The sequence below is a fragment of the Bombina bombina genome, chromosome 1, assembly GCF_027579735.1.
Source record: "Bombina bombina isolate aBomBom1 chromosome 1, aBomBom1.pri, whole genome shotgun sequence".
NCBI classification, from domain to species: Eukaryota; Metazoa; Chordata; class Amphibia; order Anura; family Bombinatoridae; genus Bombina; species Bombina bombina.
In genome coordinates this window covers 570,459,367-570,475,455 of record NC_069499.1, presented here as the reverse complement: position 1 = coordinate 570,475,455, position 16,089 = coordinate 570,459,367, and the positions used below count along the sequence as shown (strand labels likewise).

The 16,089-nt window shown below is 36.5% G+C and overlaps 1 protein-coding gene across 3 annotated transcripts in view; it reads left to right on the top strand.

The window, feature by feature from the left end:
* Positions 1-16,089, top strand: part of ERBB4 (erb-b2 receptor tyrosine kinase 4) — a 1,322,334-nt gene that overhangs the window by 941,530 nt on the left and 364,715 nt on the right. For all 3 annotated transcript variants that reach the window (XM_053698789.1, XM_053698786.1, XM_053698787.1), the window contains exons 6-7: positions 7,408-7,526; positions 11,128-11,269. In XM_053698789.1, the coding sequence (XP_053554764.1) occupies positions 7,408-7,526; positions 11,128-11,269 (261 nt within the window). The remainder of the gene's footprint in view (positions 1-7,407; positions 7,527-11,127; positions 11,270-16,089) is intronic.

The following is a 16,089-nucleotide window of genomic DNA, read 5'->3' as shown; positions in this document are numbered from 1 at the left end:
ACATTTAAAGACAGGAAGCTATTAAATCCACTTTTTATTTTATGTTTTTAAATCTAAGTTTTTACTATTATATTTGCACTAATTATTCATCATAGCTTATTGTGGCTAAAGTTCACCAGTGTCCTTTAATATATCATCCTCTATCATTTTAATTAAAATCTCTGACTGTATAGTGCTGCCTGAATTACAAATTTACTGTGAACAAGAGAATAATGACATCCAAAATGCAAGCCTAGAACGGATTTTTAGCTTATTTTTTTTGTTTGTTTGTTTTTTTTGGATCATTTTTATTGAGGTTATGCAATGTGAACAACATATATGAATTACCATAAACAAAATTGACAAGAAACAGGAAATCGAAAAAATCAGGTTGACAATAACCCATGACACAATTAAAATCACCACATAATGTTATAGTTACTGGGCATTAGAAACCTCCATTTTATATCATTTCTATAGCAATTTCCTCCCTTGACACAGTAAGCCACTTTTAGGCCTAAGAAGATTCATATAAACTAAAGGGGGATATTTGGCATTTAAAGTGGTCACTTTTGGACTTGAGTAATGAGTATTAGCGAGATAAGAGTTGTGGGAAGATAAATGAAAAATACTGGTATGGGCAAAGATTATGTTTGAATGTGAAAGGGACACTGCGAAACCATCAATTTTACTGTAAGTAACATCATAAAGGCTAAGCAGTACACACTATTGTAAACAGTAAAAGCTATACATATACTGAGGTTAGCTATTGTTATTTGTTATGAAAATACAAACTAGCATATAATTAAATGTAAGGGGGTTCACTGGTAAGTATATACTGACTTGGTAGGACAGTAGCAACATCTTATGCAATGAGGACAGAGTGCAGATGTTAGTTACCACATGTATAAAGGGTAAAAATTATATGGCTCAGAGTTGGCATAGACAGTTAGTAAAAAAAAAAAGCTAAAAAGTAACATCTAGTATTGTGCTAGGACCTCTAAACAGGGCAGGTGTAGAGAAGTTCTGACATATTCAAAATTCTCAAAGATGGCTCTTCAGTTAGATTTAAACTTCCTCCTAGGTTCTGGATATATGTTAATGGGTTGCATCAGTGTGGGAATGTATTTTAACTGTAAGGCAACTAGTAGGTGAGTGCTATTTGGGTGCCACTCAATATGCCACCTTGGTATAGACCTTGGCGGCAAGGCTTTTGACCAGCTGTCTCAGCCGCAGACAACAGGCTTACAAGTTGGGACCTAGTGACGTAATCAGACCCCAAAGTGGCATAAGTAACCTTGTTTATCTAAGGCACTAGTAACCTAAGAGAACTAGGAGATATACATGGAATATAAAGATTTATAGTATATACCAATCCAACTTTAGAAGAAATACTCCCCTACCATAGAATCCTGCATTATGTATATAACATTACAACAATACAGACCCATCCTAGGAGTAACAAACCCCAACTATATACATTCATTTAAATAGCAGTATTGATGTAGGCAAACAATGGTGACTTGGAAAATAAGTGAATGAAGAGGGACTATCAACCACTTTCAATAAGTAAATACAGATTACAGGTAAATTATAACTGTGTAGTTATTCAAAGTTGTGATTCAGACTAAGGCATTGTATGAACAAAGAACCCCAGTCCATAACAACATACAGATCAGTGCGAAATATAGGAGTCCCACATCCGGCATTTAAGCCATCATATATATAACATTACAACAATACAGACCCATCCTAGGAGTAACAAACCCCAACTATATACATTCATTTAAATAGCAGTATTGATGTAGGCAAACAATGGTGACTTGGAAAATAAGTGAATGAAGAGGGACTATCAACCACTTTCAATAAGTAAATACAGATTACAGGTAAATTATAACTGTGTAGTTATTCAAAGTTGTGATTCAGACTAAGGCATTGTATGAACAAAGAACCCCAGTCCATAACAACATACAGATCAGTGCGAAATATAGGAGTCCCACATCCGGCATTTGAGCCATCATTAAAGTAAACTGGTCCCTATATAACTTATGTTTCTTCCAATGAGCAGAAGCAGTCATATCAGATCTTAACGGATGAATAGGACAGGTTGTGACTGATTGTAGTCCATTTTCAGGATGGCCAAGTTACTACCCAACCTGCAGTGTTGAACCTATGCCAGATCCCTCAGTGTGGAGATTTAGCCAATCCCAAATTTTCTCAGTTCTGATATGGCGCCTGGCTGATTGGTAAAGGGGGCCTGTAGAGGATTCTGTCTCTGGTGAGCGCGGCAACTGCCTTCCAAGGCATGAGTCCTCAGTACTATCAGGCCAAAAGGCCCAAATCGTTGGCGTGCTAACAATGGGGCCAGGTATTGAGTGCTGTCCAACAGACGGTTTTGGAATTGAGGGTTTTTTGAGGAATCTTCAGATAAAGCCGATCTGTTGTTCATCTTAGCACTTTTTAGCAGAGAGCTTCTCTGTACTGCGTCGTGTGGGTTATCCATGTGACTTTCATCAGTGTCATGCGGCTCCGGGGATGAGGCCAGTGCACATATCGCCCCCTGCTCAGATGGTGTGTTTAGTGAGAAACACTCGCTAATTAGCTTATGAAGTCTCTGATAGTGATCCTCAAGCAGCGCAAGTTTTGCTGTTTCCAAGGCCTTTCCATCCATGGTTATTTCTGTTGAGAGTGTGGCGGTGGATTTTGGCAAATACCAATATAATTGCACAATGGAGTAAAGTTCCCCTTTCTATGCACAAGTCCCAGTGATTGCAACTATCCTATTACAGGATGTCGTAACCCCAGAGTTTGACATTTTTTTGGGGGGGGTAATTTTGTGGCAGCCCCAGATCTATGCTTCAGTTCCAACACAGGGTCGCTTCTTAAGATCCTCACAGCTAATTGTAAAAATGGCTTCCAGGCCTGTGAGAGATCCTGTTGCACATCTTTCTCATAGAGAATAGACAGTTCCCAGCTAGGCAAATGTCCTCAGATGAGTAACAAATATTATAATTACTGTAGAAAACTTATAGTAAGACACTTATAGACCGGGAGCTTCACGGAGACACGTCTTGCCACTATGAGAGTAGGCTCCGCCCCCTGTTAGCTTGTTTATATGTGACTGTTAACCCTTTCGCTACCGGGAATTTCCAAGAAAAAACTTGCTCAAAATACCGGAGAACTTTTAGCATTTTTACTATCACTTAATTTAAACATAGAACCTTGTTTTTTTTGTTTACCTTTCAAAATTATTTATATATATATATTTTAATAGACAACACAAGATATTGATCTAAGCCAATTCTGGTATATTTCATGCAACCATTTCGTTGTCAAATGCAGTCATAATAAAAAAGAAATGTTTTTTTCAGTGAAATTATTTACATGTTGCTTATGCAGTCATAAAAAAAATGGTTGTAAAAGCTTTGCCATTGCTTTTTGTTAACTAGGAGACAGCTAATTGCAGATGCGCACCACACTTGTGAAATTCCCGGCAGTGAAGGGGTTAATTCGTTAGTAAGGGTATTAGTATTGTAATGTAGGGATTACTTTCTCACCTGACACCTTCCACCACCCTGATCTCTCCCAAATATCCCCCCCCCACATTCATCCATACCAACTTAGGTGCCAGCAGACAGTCTGCCAGTATGATGTTTAGGGCTTTTTGTTTTGTTTATTTAGGTGTTTTTTTCTGCAGTCTAGGGAACCCTCCTCAACCCTTCCACCTCCCTGATCCCTCCCAAACAGCTCTCTAATCCTCCCTTCTGCTAATAGTGGTGGCCATTTTAGGTAATTTGTTTTATATTTTTAAAACATTTTTTATCATGCCCACCGGCACCAACAGAGAAAGTTACAAACAGTGACACAGACAATCTGCCTTCATATGGTAACAGAGCACCGTTTGTGCTCCGTTACCATATGAATTCAGATGCAAGAAGCCCACAAGCTGCAAGTCTTGGTTGCTACTTGACAACAGAGACTGCTTGGGCTTCCTGAAGCTGCAGTGTAGATCTATGTTATGTGGTACACTGGTCTATATACTGCATGGCATAGATCTAAGTCGTATTGGCTCAAGGGGTCAATTTAATTGTCATTTGAGGTTTCATGAAGATATGTAGCAAACCCACAAAAAGAGACTTATATTTATACGAGATGATTTTGCTGAAAGCATGTGGTGTGTGTAGCTAGCGTAGTGCAGAGTACACCAGCAGTGTTGTAAATATCCAATTATGGTTAAGAGAAACTTGTAGGGCTATGGTGCAAGAGACCAGAAAAGAGCTGAACAAGCAGCTCCAATCAATCAGACCCTCTCCCTGCAAGCAGTGTCTTTAATTAAAATCTGTGTATTGCACTAATAACTTTGCATGTTCATAAGTCTCCCTTATTGATTTCAGCTGTTCTGCGGTTGCAGCACTGGTCTATAGCCTGGACACGTGTAGTATCAAGAGACACAATACCACGTTAATAGGGACGATTCCCCAGGCCCCCAAGTACAGAATTAGAATTCACATTGTGTTGCATTTGCCTGTGTTCCAAAGGATGCAGTGGGCCATGTCCTGGGTAATTACTATGTTGTAATAGTTGCCAGTTTTATCCCCAGAAAGGAAACAGATCTCCCTCATTGTAACTGATCCATAAGAAACAGTACAATACTTTAAGCATACATTTGAGCACAACTTTATTTGAGTGCTTTATAAACAAGCAAAATAATATAATATTACATGTGCATGCACAGTTTATATTTTGCCAATAAAGATTTACTCGTGCAAGTTCAAAGTTTTATACACATTCCTTTCCTTTTTAGTTATTTAGCTACTTTAAGAAGAAAACAAATATTAAACAAATATCATTAAAGAGACATTAGTTTGATTGTTAGAATATTTTTATATATATTTGTAGCTCCCTATACTACACTTTTTTTTCTTGACTGTAACCAAAACAATGTATATTTCATTTTGCACCATCATTGGCAATAAATCAAGCACCCAGAGCAACATATAGTCACAGATACACAATAGAGAGATATATGTTTTAGAATTATTTGGAGTAAATGCTGACATAAATTTAAGAGTTTTGTGTTGTCTTCAAAAATAACTTTTGAAAACCCTGTATCTTGTGATTTAAAAAAATCACAACTGAAATGTTGAAGATTCACTCCAAATGAATGCATGGGGCATCTTAGTTATTTCTTTTATTTGATGTGCTCAGCTATGCAATGCTGTATAGGGCTGTTGCTTTATTTTTATATATCTGCAATAATTAGGATAAGCACAGGCCCCACAAGCTATACACACTCTGTTAAACACATATTTATAGTGTGCCCAGTGCTTGTGGGTCTCTGCTTACCCTTATTGTTGCAGACATACAAAAATAAAGCAACAACACTTTATTACGGTGAAATGCTCATACACAGCGACGTTTCTGGCTATGTCTAATTTAAGGGCTAGACACAGGTATCTGTTTATTAAGCTCCATGTGGACAACGTTCTCATACAGAGCAGGGCTTGTCAGTCATTCCAAACTAACGTTCTAAAGTTTGGGTGTCTGATGTTCATAACCACTTTGGTTGTAGACACGTTAAGAATCAACAGCCCTATAGCTGCTTAAGCAGTTTCATAAATGGGGGTCTCAGCCTAAAACGTCATGAGCATTTAACCATAATAAAGGGACAATTTATTTTCTTTTGAACAGTAGTGCTATTTCTTCATTTTTGTATATCTGATATGCTTAGCTCAGTGTCTTGTGAGGGACTTCCAGGAATTATAGATATTGTGGTTCTTTTGACTATATGAAATCAAAAGAAAAAAATGGATGTGCAGACTGCCAATATAGTAAAGCCAATACAATTAGAGCATCATGAATGCTCTTATTAATTGACAATCAGAGACTAAATTTATATATTTTAAAATTAGATAATGCCCCACAAGCCCAAAAACACATTAAGTACTTGCCTACATTGCCTTATGAGAGATCCTTTCTAGTATGCAACATAAATTTAAATCTTGAAACCCAAACATTTTCTTTCATGATTTAGATATAGCATACAGGTTTAAACAACTTTCCAATTTACTGCTATTATCTAATTGGCTTCATTCTCTTGGTATACTTTGTTGAAAAAGGATATCTAGATTGGCTGAGGAGCTGGGAGCTAGCTGCTGATTGGTGGCTGAGTATATACACCTCTTGTCATTGGTTTATAGATGTGTTCCACTAGCTCCCAGTAGTGCATTTCTGCACCTTTAATAAAGATAACCAATAGTACTAAGCAACATTGATAATACAAATTATTGGAAAGTTGTTTAAAACGGCATGTTCTGTCTAAATTAGCAAAGAAAATTTTGGGTTTCATGTCCCTTTACGCTTCATGTAATTTCATTCAATTCAATTAAACTAAGTCTTGATAATCTGAACATACTTTAATACCCTCTTTAGAACAGCTTAATATATTTAGCTTTGGGACTTTTGTCATTAGAATGTTGTAAAATCTAATAAACAATAAAAAATATCTACTTAATGGTGAAGATTATTTGTAATATGACTTTTATTAAATACATTAATAAAATAATTAGGTCAGTTAAACATATTCATGCTTAGTGGTACTGATCAATGAAATTCACAGTTTTTTCCCTCTTAATAAAACCAAAATGCCACTTTCCGCAAATGAGTCCAGCTTAATAGGCTCATTTATTGAATTTCAATCTGTTTCAATCAAATATGGTCAATCCCATGTGAATTTAGTCCATCTCAATAGAATTGAGTCTAGTTAATTGGAATTTAAACCGGTACAATGGAATGCAGTATAGCTCACTGGAATTAGGCCTAGTTGTATTCAAACATTTTCTATCAGGCATATGATCGAGTAGCATTTACACAGGTTAAAGATATTATTTGCCTGGAAAAGAAAAGGAAACAATGAAAAGGTCTTAAGTTTTAATTGAAACTAAAACTGCAGTATTGTTTTTTGTACATCCTGTTAATCTTCACTGGCTGATAAGGTTAAGTGTCTCTGCTTTACTGGTGGAGAGGGACGCACCTCTATAATGAAATCCCTGCCTGAATGATACAAAGGAAAATCTTAACTACAATGGCATTTTGAGTTAAATGAAGTCTAGTGTCTTTATTAGAATTTAGTCTAGATCTATGAAATTGCGGCTAATGTTGTGCAGTCTAGATCACTGGTATTTAAGCTCAAAGGCATTTAGCCAGTTTGATTCTGCATCAAATTAATTTAATCGCACTCAATGGAACATAGTTCTGGTGAAAATAAATAAGACACAATAGACCTCATGTGCTCTCACCACAGCTTGTTGCCTCTCTAATATTATACGTTCTCACCGTGAGGTATTGAGTGATTAATATATAGGTTTTGTGACATGGGAATGTATTTATAAGATGCCTCCTGTTAACCTTTCCTATCTTTCTCCTCAGTGACAAAAACTGTGTGTGCAGAGCAGTGTGATGGTCGCTGCTATGGATCCCAAGTTAGTGATTGCTGTCATAGGGAGTGCGCCGGAGGCTGTACAGGACCCAAGGACACTGACTGCTTTGTAAGTCTCCTGCAATTTCTCAATCCACCCACTACAGCCGATGGATTTAATATTCTGATTCCTGTTGAATCTTTTTCCTCATCTATTTCCCCCTGCATGTAGCTGGTCGTTTACCTCCCTCATATATTTCCTCTCATTCCAGCTCATATTACACATCAGCCTGCATTAGCTCCGGCAGATTTTATGAGTTTTACAAATAAGAATTTGAAGGTATTTATGTGCTAATGCATATGATTTCTGGCTTTTGAAAGAACACTTTGCAGGTTTAAAAATTGCCATTTAGTGCAGCCTCTTCACTTGCTGCAACCAGCCTCATAAAACCTTCATTTTTTTTATCATCACTCAAAAAAGTAGTTCTTTGGTATTACTGGATCTACATTTCGTAGCATGTATACAAACCTCTCATCGTTTTTTGTTCACTGCTGTGAAAATTGAAGACTGCAACACATATGTCTAGTCTGTTCCAAATCATCTTTAGATTATTTAATTCATTATACATTATGGCATTGTGAGACAAAAGCCTGTTTTGCATGATACAAACAGATATTTTTGTGTATATTGAAAGGATACCTATAAAAGACACGTAACATGGATTTATATCACAATATTAACTATGGGCCAGATTACTTGTAGCGTGCTAACAGTGAGCGATATCTGATCGCGGCTGTTTGTGCACTTCGGAAGGAGCTCTTATATTACAAGTTGAAAGTAAATGTGAACGTGTTATGCGAAACAAAAACGTTTCACAAAACACACAAAAAATACATTCTAAAGTAGAGTTACAGTCATATCTATCTGATAAAAATGATTAAAAACAAATATTGCATAAAAAAATTATAAAGGCTCAAAGATATGAGGTCTCAGGTGTTAAGGAAAAAAAGGCAGGTAAATGTCTTTAACTTAGAGATACATATATATACATGTCTAAATATATATGTATGTGTGTGTATATATATATATATACTGGAGCCCTTTGCAGTCAAGTAGATGAAAACATGTTAAAGACTTTATGAATATTGCATATATATGCTTTAACTTTGTATTTACTGTATATATTTTACAGTTCAATGTTCTTATCATAGCATAATATGTTCTATGTAGTTTTAAATAGATATTCCTATATATACTGTATATCTGTATATATCTATACATATATATATATATATATATGTATAGATATATATTTTTACATTGTATATATATATATATATATATATATATATATAAATAAATAAATAGAACATATTCTTCTATGTGAAGAACATTGGAATGTGATATATTAATATTTTCATGTCGGGTTAGCAGACTTGGGAAAATATGATCGGGTTTATGTGCAAGTAGGGTGTTATTTTTTCTTTCTCCGCTTTTATTGCTCCATTGAAGTCTATGGGGGAATATCATGACGCAGTCGCGATATTCGTAGTTCGGCTTTATAGGCTCGCCTGGTTAGCACACGAGCGAAAACCTTTTACTTTGAACTTGTAATACAAGTGCTACATGATGTATGTAAAAAGCTGACTTTTAGCAGAATTAGTATGCGAGCGGGATCAGGAATTACCGCTCCACTTGTAATCTAGCCCTATATTGGGCTAGTTTACAAGTGGCTCTTTGCACCCGTCACAGGTAGCATGCATATTACAAGTTGAAAGTAAATGCGTTCACTTGAGTGCAATTTAATTTAACGTACATCAGGATAGTGCAACTTCAGAGCACTGTTTGACTGTTACACTCGACTAAAGAGTTGCACAAAAACATTAAAAATACATTTAAAAGTACAGTTACACTCATAACAACATTAATAAACGTTATAAGAGATGAGGTCTCAGGTGTAACATAGAGATACAGTACATACACACACAAGTCTAAATACATAAATGTATGCATATATATATATATATATGTATACAGTATATGTGTGTGTGTTTGTGTGCACATATATATTTATGTATTTGTACGTGTATATATGTATTTACAGACATATACACAGATACAAATATTTATGTATTTGTATGTGTATATATGTATTTACAGACATATACACACACACACACACACACACACACACACACACATATATATATATATATATATATATATATATATATATATATATAGTATATATATATATATATATATATATATATATATATATATATATATAAGCCCTCTGCAGTCAAGTAGCAGAAAACAAGAAAACATGTAAAATCATATGTATGCAATATTCATATTTAATAAAGTGTTTAACTGTGTATGTACTGTAAATAATTCACAGGCCAATGTTCTTCACGTAGGAGAATATGTTCTACGCATTTTAAATATATATACTGTATATATAAATAAATTTATATTAGGTATATGCAGTATATATAGGTATAAATATCTATTGTACCAAAATACCATCAGATATATGAAGAAATACGTATTTAAAAATGAATAGAACATATTCTATGTGAACAGTAAAATGTGAAATGTCAGGTTAGTGCACTTGAGAAAAAGGGTGTTAGTCCCCCAACACACACATTTCATGCTCCATTAAAGTCTATTGGGTAATACTTTAATTTGGTTGTGATATTCGGACTTCGTTTGTTTGCACCCTTTGGTTAGCAATAGCACTCGTGCAACAACTTTTTACTATCAACTTATACAATGCGTGCTACCCAACGCATGCAAATAGCCTCTGTCTATCGAAGTTAGATTAGTTAACAACCCTAGTGAATACATATTTAATTATTGCTGAGACCGCACAGTGAAAGCAAATTATATAAACAATGTTTTTTTAAGGCCTCCTTGCTTAAATTTATCTTAAAGTTCACCAAAGTTTAGTGAATCTTAGTCATTGTTTCAAATGTCATTTTGCATTATTATAATCTCTGAAACGAAGCAGTTTTTTTAAATAACAAATCTTCAGCTATTTTGAGGAGAGATGTATTTCCATCTTAGTTTTTGTCATTGTCAAATTTATGAAATTTGGAAGCTAATACAAATTCAGTCTCAGAGCAAACTTCTCTTTTTGCCTCAGTATACAGACTCTGAAAGAGTTTTTTTTTAAGGAGCATTTGGTACTGGCTTAAGGACGGTGGGAGGATAAAGGCCCCATGGGATATATCACACCTCGTTTTTCTCTTGTAGAACTGAAAACCTCCCTCTGTGCACATTCAATAGAAATGAGTGTCAGACCCACTTCCTAATTGGTACTTTCGATCCCCAGCTGGAATTTAAACGGGTGGCGTAGGAGAACAGCAGGCCTGCCCTCCAAAGTACAGATCATTAGTGTGTTCAGTAGAAATACAGGCAGCATCACTGTTAATGCTGTCACTGGCACTGCTCCTCAGCCTGAGCCTGTCAACAAAATATTTATTTTTTGCTGCTGCCTGCTTTGTATAAAGTAAAAAATAAATGAAAAAAAAACATTTCTCTGTGGAGGCTGTGTCCCCTCCTGTCTCATTCCAATGCAAATACTCTATGTTCTTTATGTCATCTGAGCTGTAGGGTGCCCATACTAGATCCAGGGGATGCAAAAACCCAATGGAATTAGTGGATGTGCTGCATTCTGTTGCTTTTCCAAGGTTGTTTAAATCATAACACTATTGTTACCTTTCAGGCCTGTATGAATTTTAATGACACTGGCTCCTGTGTCACCCAGTGCCCTCCAACCTTGATCTATGGACCATCCATTTTTTTGATGGAGCCAAATCCCAAGGCCAAGTATTCATATGGAGCCACATGTGTAAAGAAATGTCCACGTAAGTTAAATAAACCATCCTGCATCCTTTTACCACTAGAACAATTATATTGGTTACTAAAACATATTACTTTTAGATACATCCAGAGTATATAGTATTTTCATTCTATTCACCTGAAATAACCCATCTAAAAGCATTGCAGACACACTCTGAAGTTGTTGTGAAAGTCAATGTAGGCAGAGATGCTCTGGAAAGCCAAGAAACCATTGGCTGCCTCTCCAGCAAATCAAGAAACAAAGATGCTGTTTTTACAAGCAGGATAATTGTAGTCAGGGTCTGCAAAGAGGAGGAGGAGGTAGAGTATTCAATTTTACCTGATGTAGTACCGAAGGAAGTAAAAGAGACAGAAAGAAAGCAACAGATTATATATATATATATATATATATATATATATATATATATATAAACTGTAGCAAAGAAGCACTCACTGAACGATTCCAACTGTGACAAAAGACTTTAATTCAAACGAGTGACGTTTCGGGACAATAACAGTCCCTTCCTCTGACAAGCTAACAATGTGAAAAAGCAGGCCTTAAATAGGCTCCAAAACTACCCTCCCCACAAGTGTGACCAATCATGGTCAAGATTACATAACCTATCTTACCCAGTAACAAATAATAATCGATAATGCAATAGTGCAAAACAAGTGTATCAAGTGAATTAAAACATAAGACCCCGTGTTGCTAATAGAATGGGGGGAATAATCTCAGTCCAACCATATATATATAAAGCAGCTAAATAGCTTTAAAATCGTAAACAAAGTAAAAAAACGTAAAAAAACACAATGAAATGAGGGGATCGTAATCCAACCAATCATTGTAGTCCCAGTCATGGAGATCGTAATTCCACCAATAGGCAGTCATCTAACTTATGGGAATCATAGTAGCACCAGTCAGCAGCCAAATGACATTCAGTATCAGATGCGTCATAGCTCCACGCTTTCCAGATACGCCCACCTGTCACTGGCAATGCCTGTTACATATAGCAGCAAGGAGAAAACCATCTTGCTAAATCTAACCAGATCGCTGCTTGTCAGTCATAGACAGATACAGCACTGAGACCGCCATTAATATCACAGCAGATTCCATTCAGAATTAATGTTAGTGTTACCCTCTCAGATATCTAAGGCGTTACACAGCTAAACTAATGCTGTCAAAGAGATGGCGAAGACTAACCAATCAGCAGTGTGTCCACACCCCCATGGGCGTGACAAAAACATCGCTAGATATTGTCCGCCTCTATAACTCAACTTCAAAAATGATGAGCTCACCTATTAAGATAATAACATTATCACTCATCTAAAAGTGACAAGCAATTTCCATCTTAGATTACACACATTGACGGACAGTGACGAACATGGCTATATTCGTGTGACATTACCAATAAGTGTTTGTTTTTTGTTTTTTGTTTCCTAACAACAACAAAGTGTGATTCTAACCATATCTATTCCTAAGGTCCCTACATACAGACTCATATCCTGTACATCAATCAACATCCTAAAAATAAAGTGTAAAAAAGTGTAAAATAGTAAAACAATTGAATCGTGATAAACCTAAATGCAAATGAACATATATGTATGTATAAAAAGGTAAACATATATGTATAAAACAACATCTTAACTATTCTATATCCATAGTAGATGATAACAAAAAAGTGAGATGTGTATCACTGTCGGCTCCTTGTGAGGGCACCGCAAGCTTGGCAACTATCTAACCATAATTATAGCACTGATTATAGGTTTGGTGTGAGGCAGACCACCCAAGCTAAAAAGCAACACGGGGTATACACAAAGTGAAACATAAAATAAACTAAAATAATGTTAAAATTAATTCGTCCATATAATGGACACGATAATAACAACATAATGTTAAGAGAGCCACCTATGGATATTACATAAGGGCAATATAGGACAGAGAAATCAGCATTGTCTTCAGTTATATTGTGCTCTTAGATCGGTCAACTGTATTCAGGGTCTAGAGCTATTTGAAATCAAGAGAACTCAATAAAAATAAGTAAAAATAAGATAAGATAAAAAATACATAAAGAGATGTAACTAAATGAATACAAAAGAAAATAAAAAAAATAAAAATAAATATAAATAATAAAATAAAAATAAAAATAAAAATAAATAAATATAAATAAAAATAAAAATAAATATAAAAATAAAAATAAAAATAAATGTAAATAAATAATAATAATAAAAGGAATAAAATACAAAAATATACAAATAAAAATAAATAAAAATAAAATAGAATAACATAGAATAACATATATACGCTCATGCACACCCACACAAGAGTACATATATACCAGCACCCATTCAACTATACAAAAAAATATATATAAGAAACAAAAAAGATCAAAGAAGAAAGAAATAAAAGAAGAATGAGTGAAGTAAGATACAAGAAGGACGAAGAGGGAAAAAAGAAGAAGAAGAAGAAACTGAAGAAGAAGAAAAAAGGCCAGTAATAAATTGGACAGGAACAGCCACCATATGGATACTGAGATATAGAAACCACAATAAGTATAGATATGAAGGAAACAAGAAGTCAAGTTGAAAAAGAAAAAGAACAGAATAAAGACTAGGGACTAATGGATCATGAGCTCTCAATGAGATGGACATCAAAGTTCATATAGCCTGGACCTCAACGTTCATAGATAACATTGCCATCCTGTGTGGGTGTTAAGACCCCTGGGACTGAGGGTACCCAGTTCATAGATCCACCTTGATTCTTTGCGAAGTAGCATGTTATCTCTGTCTCCCCCCCTCCGTGGGGTCGGTACGTGGTCAATCAGTCGAAATCTCAGATCGTTGACAGTGTGGCCTGCCTCCAAGAAGTGCCTTGCCACCGGTTGGTCTGCCTTTTTGTTTCTTATGGCCAAACGGATGCTGGACCTGTGGTTGGCCATTCTCGTCCTTGCATCGTCGGTTGTTTTGCCAATGTAGAATTTCCCGCAAGGGCAGTTCAAAAGATATATTACGTATTGGGTGGTGCAAGTTAGATAGTACTTGATCTCGTATGTCCTGTTACTTTCAGGGTGACGAAAGTGGGAGCCAGTGATCATCCCACTGCACGTCACAAGCTAATACAGCGGTAGCACCCTTTCTTTTTCGTCCTCAGCCATGTCCTTGCACCCCCTTCCGGATTGACATCTGCTTTGACAAGATAATCTCTCAGATTTCTTCCTCGACAAAACCCTATCCTTGGTGCCTTCCAATTCTTGAAAGGCAGAGTATGATCTGCTTCAATCAGTTTCCATTCTTCCTTAATGGTATGGGTTAGTGGTATAATATCTGGTGAGTATGTGGTCACAAAGGTGAGTTGATCTCCTTGTTTTGATTGGGACTCTTCTCCTGGTTCCATCGTAGATAACACACATGATTTGATCTCTAGCAAGTCCTTATGCCTATACCCTCTCTCCATAAAACGCTCTGTCATATCCTGTAGTTGTTCCTCGCACAATATCTCATTGGTATTATTTCTAATCACCTGTTGGTACTGGGCTTTAGGGATATTGTGTATAAGGCTAGGCTGATGGCAGCTTCTAGCATGCAGTAATGAATTTCGGTCCGTGGCTTTGCGGAACAAAGTTGTGCCCAATCTCCCATTCACCTTGAAGACCCTAACATCAAGATAGTCCACCGTGGAAAGGCTGATTGTATGGGTAAATTTAATGGGACTTTCAAGTGTATTCAGATTCTCAATCCATTGTGTTAGGCTATCTTCTCCATCCGACCAGACCAGGAACAGGTCGTCTATATATCGACAGTAATACCTGATGTTAACGTTATTGAAGACCTTCATGATGGATGTCTCATAGAATGCCATAAACAGATTGGCCAGCGATGGGGCCACATTAGACCCCATCGCTGTCCCTGAGATTTGTAGATAAAATGTAGAGTCAAATAGAAAGTAGTTCTCCCTCAGGCATAATGAGAGGAGACAGATGATTACTTCTTCTGATGGGCCAATGTATGCTGCCTTCCTGAGTGCCTGTATAACTGCTGTGATGCCATCTTGATGTGGGATGACCGTGTAAAGGCTAGACACATCAAGAGTGACCAGAAGGTCTCCATCAGTGATGTCCTCCAACTTCTTGATGCCCATGATGAAGTCATTTGAGTCACGTATATATGATGGCATGGATTGCACCAAAGGCTGTAGGTAATAGTCAACAAATTGAGCTAGTGGTTGGAGTAGCGAACCCCTCGCCGAGACAGTGGGTCTCCCTGGAGGGTTATAGGCATTTTTATGCACCTTCGGTAGAGTGTATAGCAGGGGGATTATTGGATGTTTACGGCTTAAGAAATTATAATCTTGTTGTGTGATAAGTGTCCTCTCTTTGAACTCCATTAGTATAGTGTCGATTTTCAGCTTAAGCTTCACAGTTGGATCACCCCTGAGTGGTATGTATGTCTTCTTATCAGACAGTTGTCCAAGAATTTCTTGCTTATAGTATGCGGTGTCCAGTAGGACTATCGCCCCACCTTTGTCCGCTGGGCGGATCACTACTGAGGTGTCATCTTTCAAGGTTTTGAGGGCTGTCCTCTCACTCTTGGTGAGATTGTCTCTGATCCTCATTTTGGGTCTATCCTTGATGGATGTGGTGAGGAAATTTGTATGAGTATGGATAGTAGAGTTATTGGAGGAGGGATCAAATGAGCCCTTGGCTCTAAATATGCACTCTTGTTCTTGATCATGATTAAAGAATTCTCTGAGTCTTAAGTTCCTGCCAAACCTCTGGATGTCTATGTAGGCATCAAATTCATTGACTCGCATGGATGGCACAAAGGATAAACCCTTATTTAGTAAGCTCAC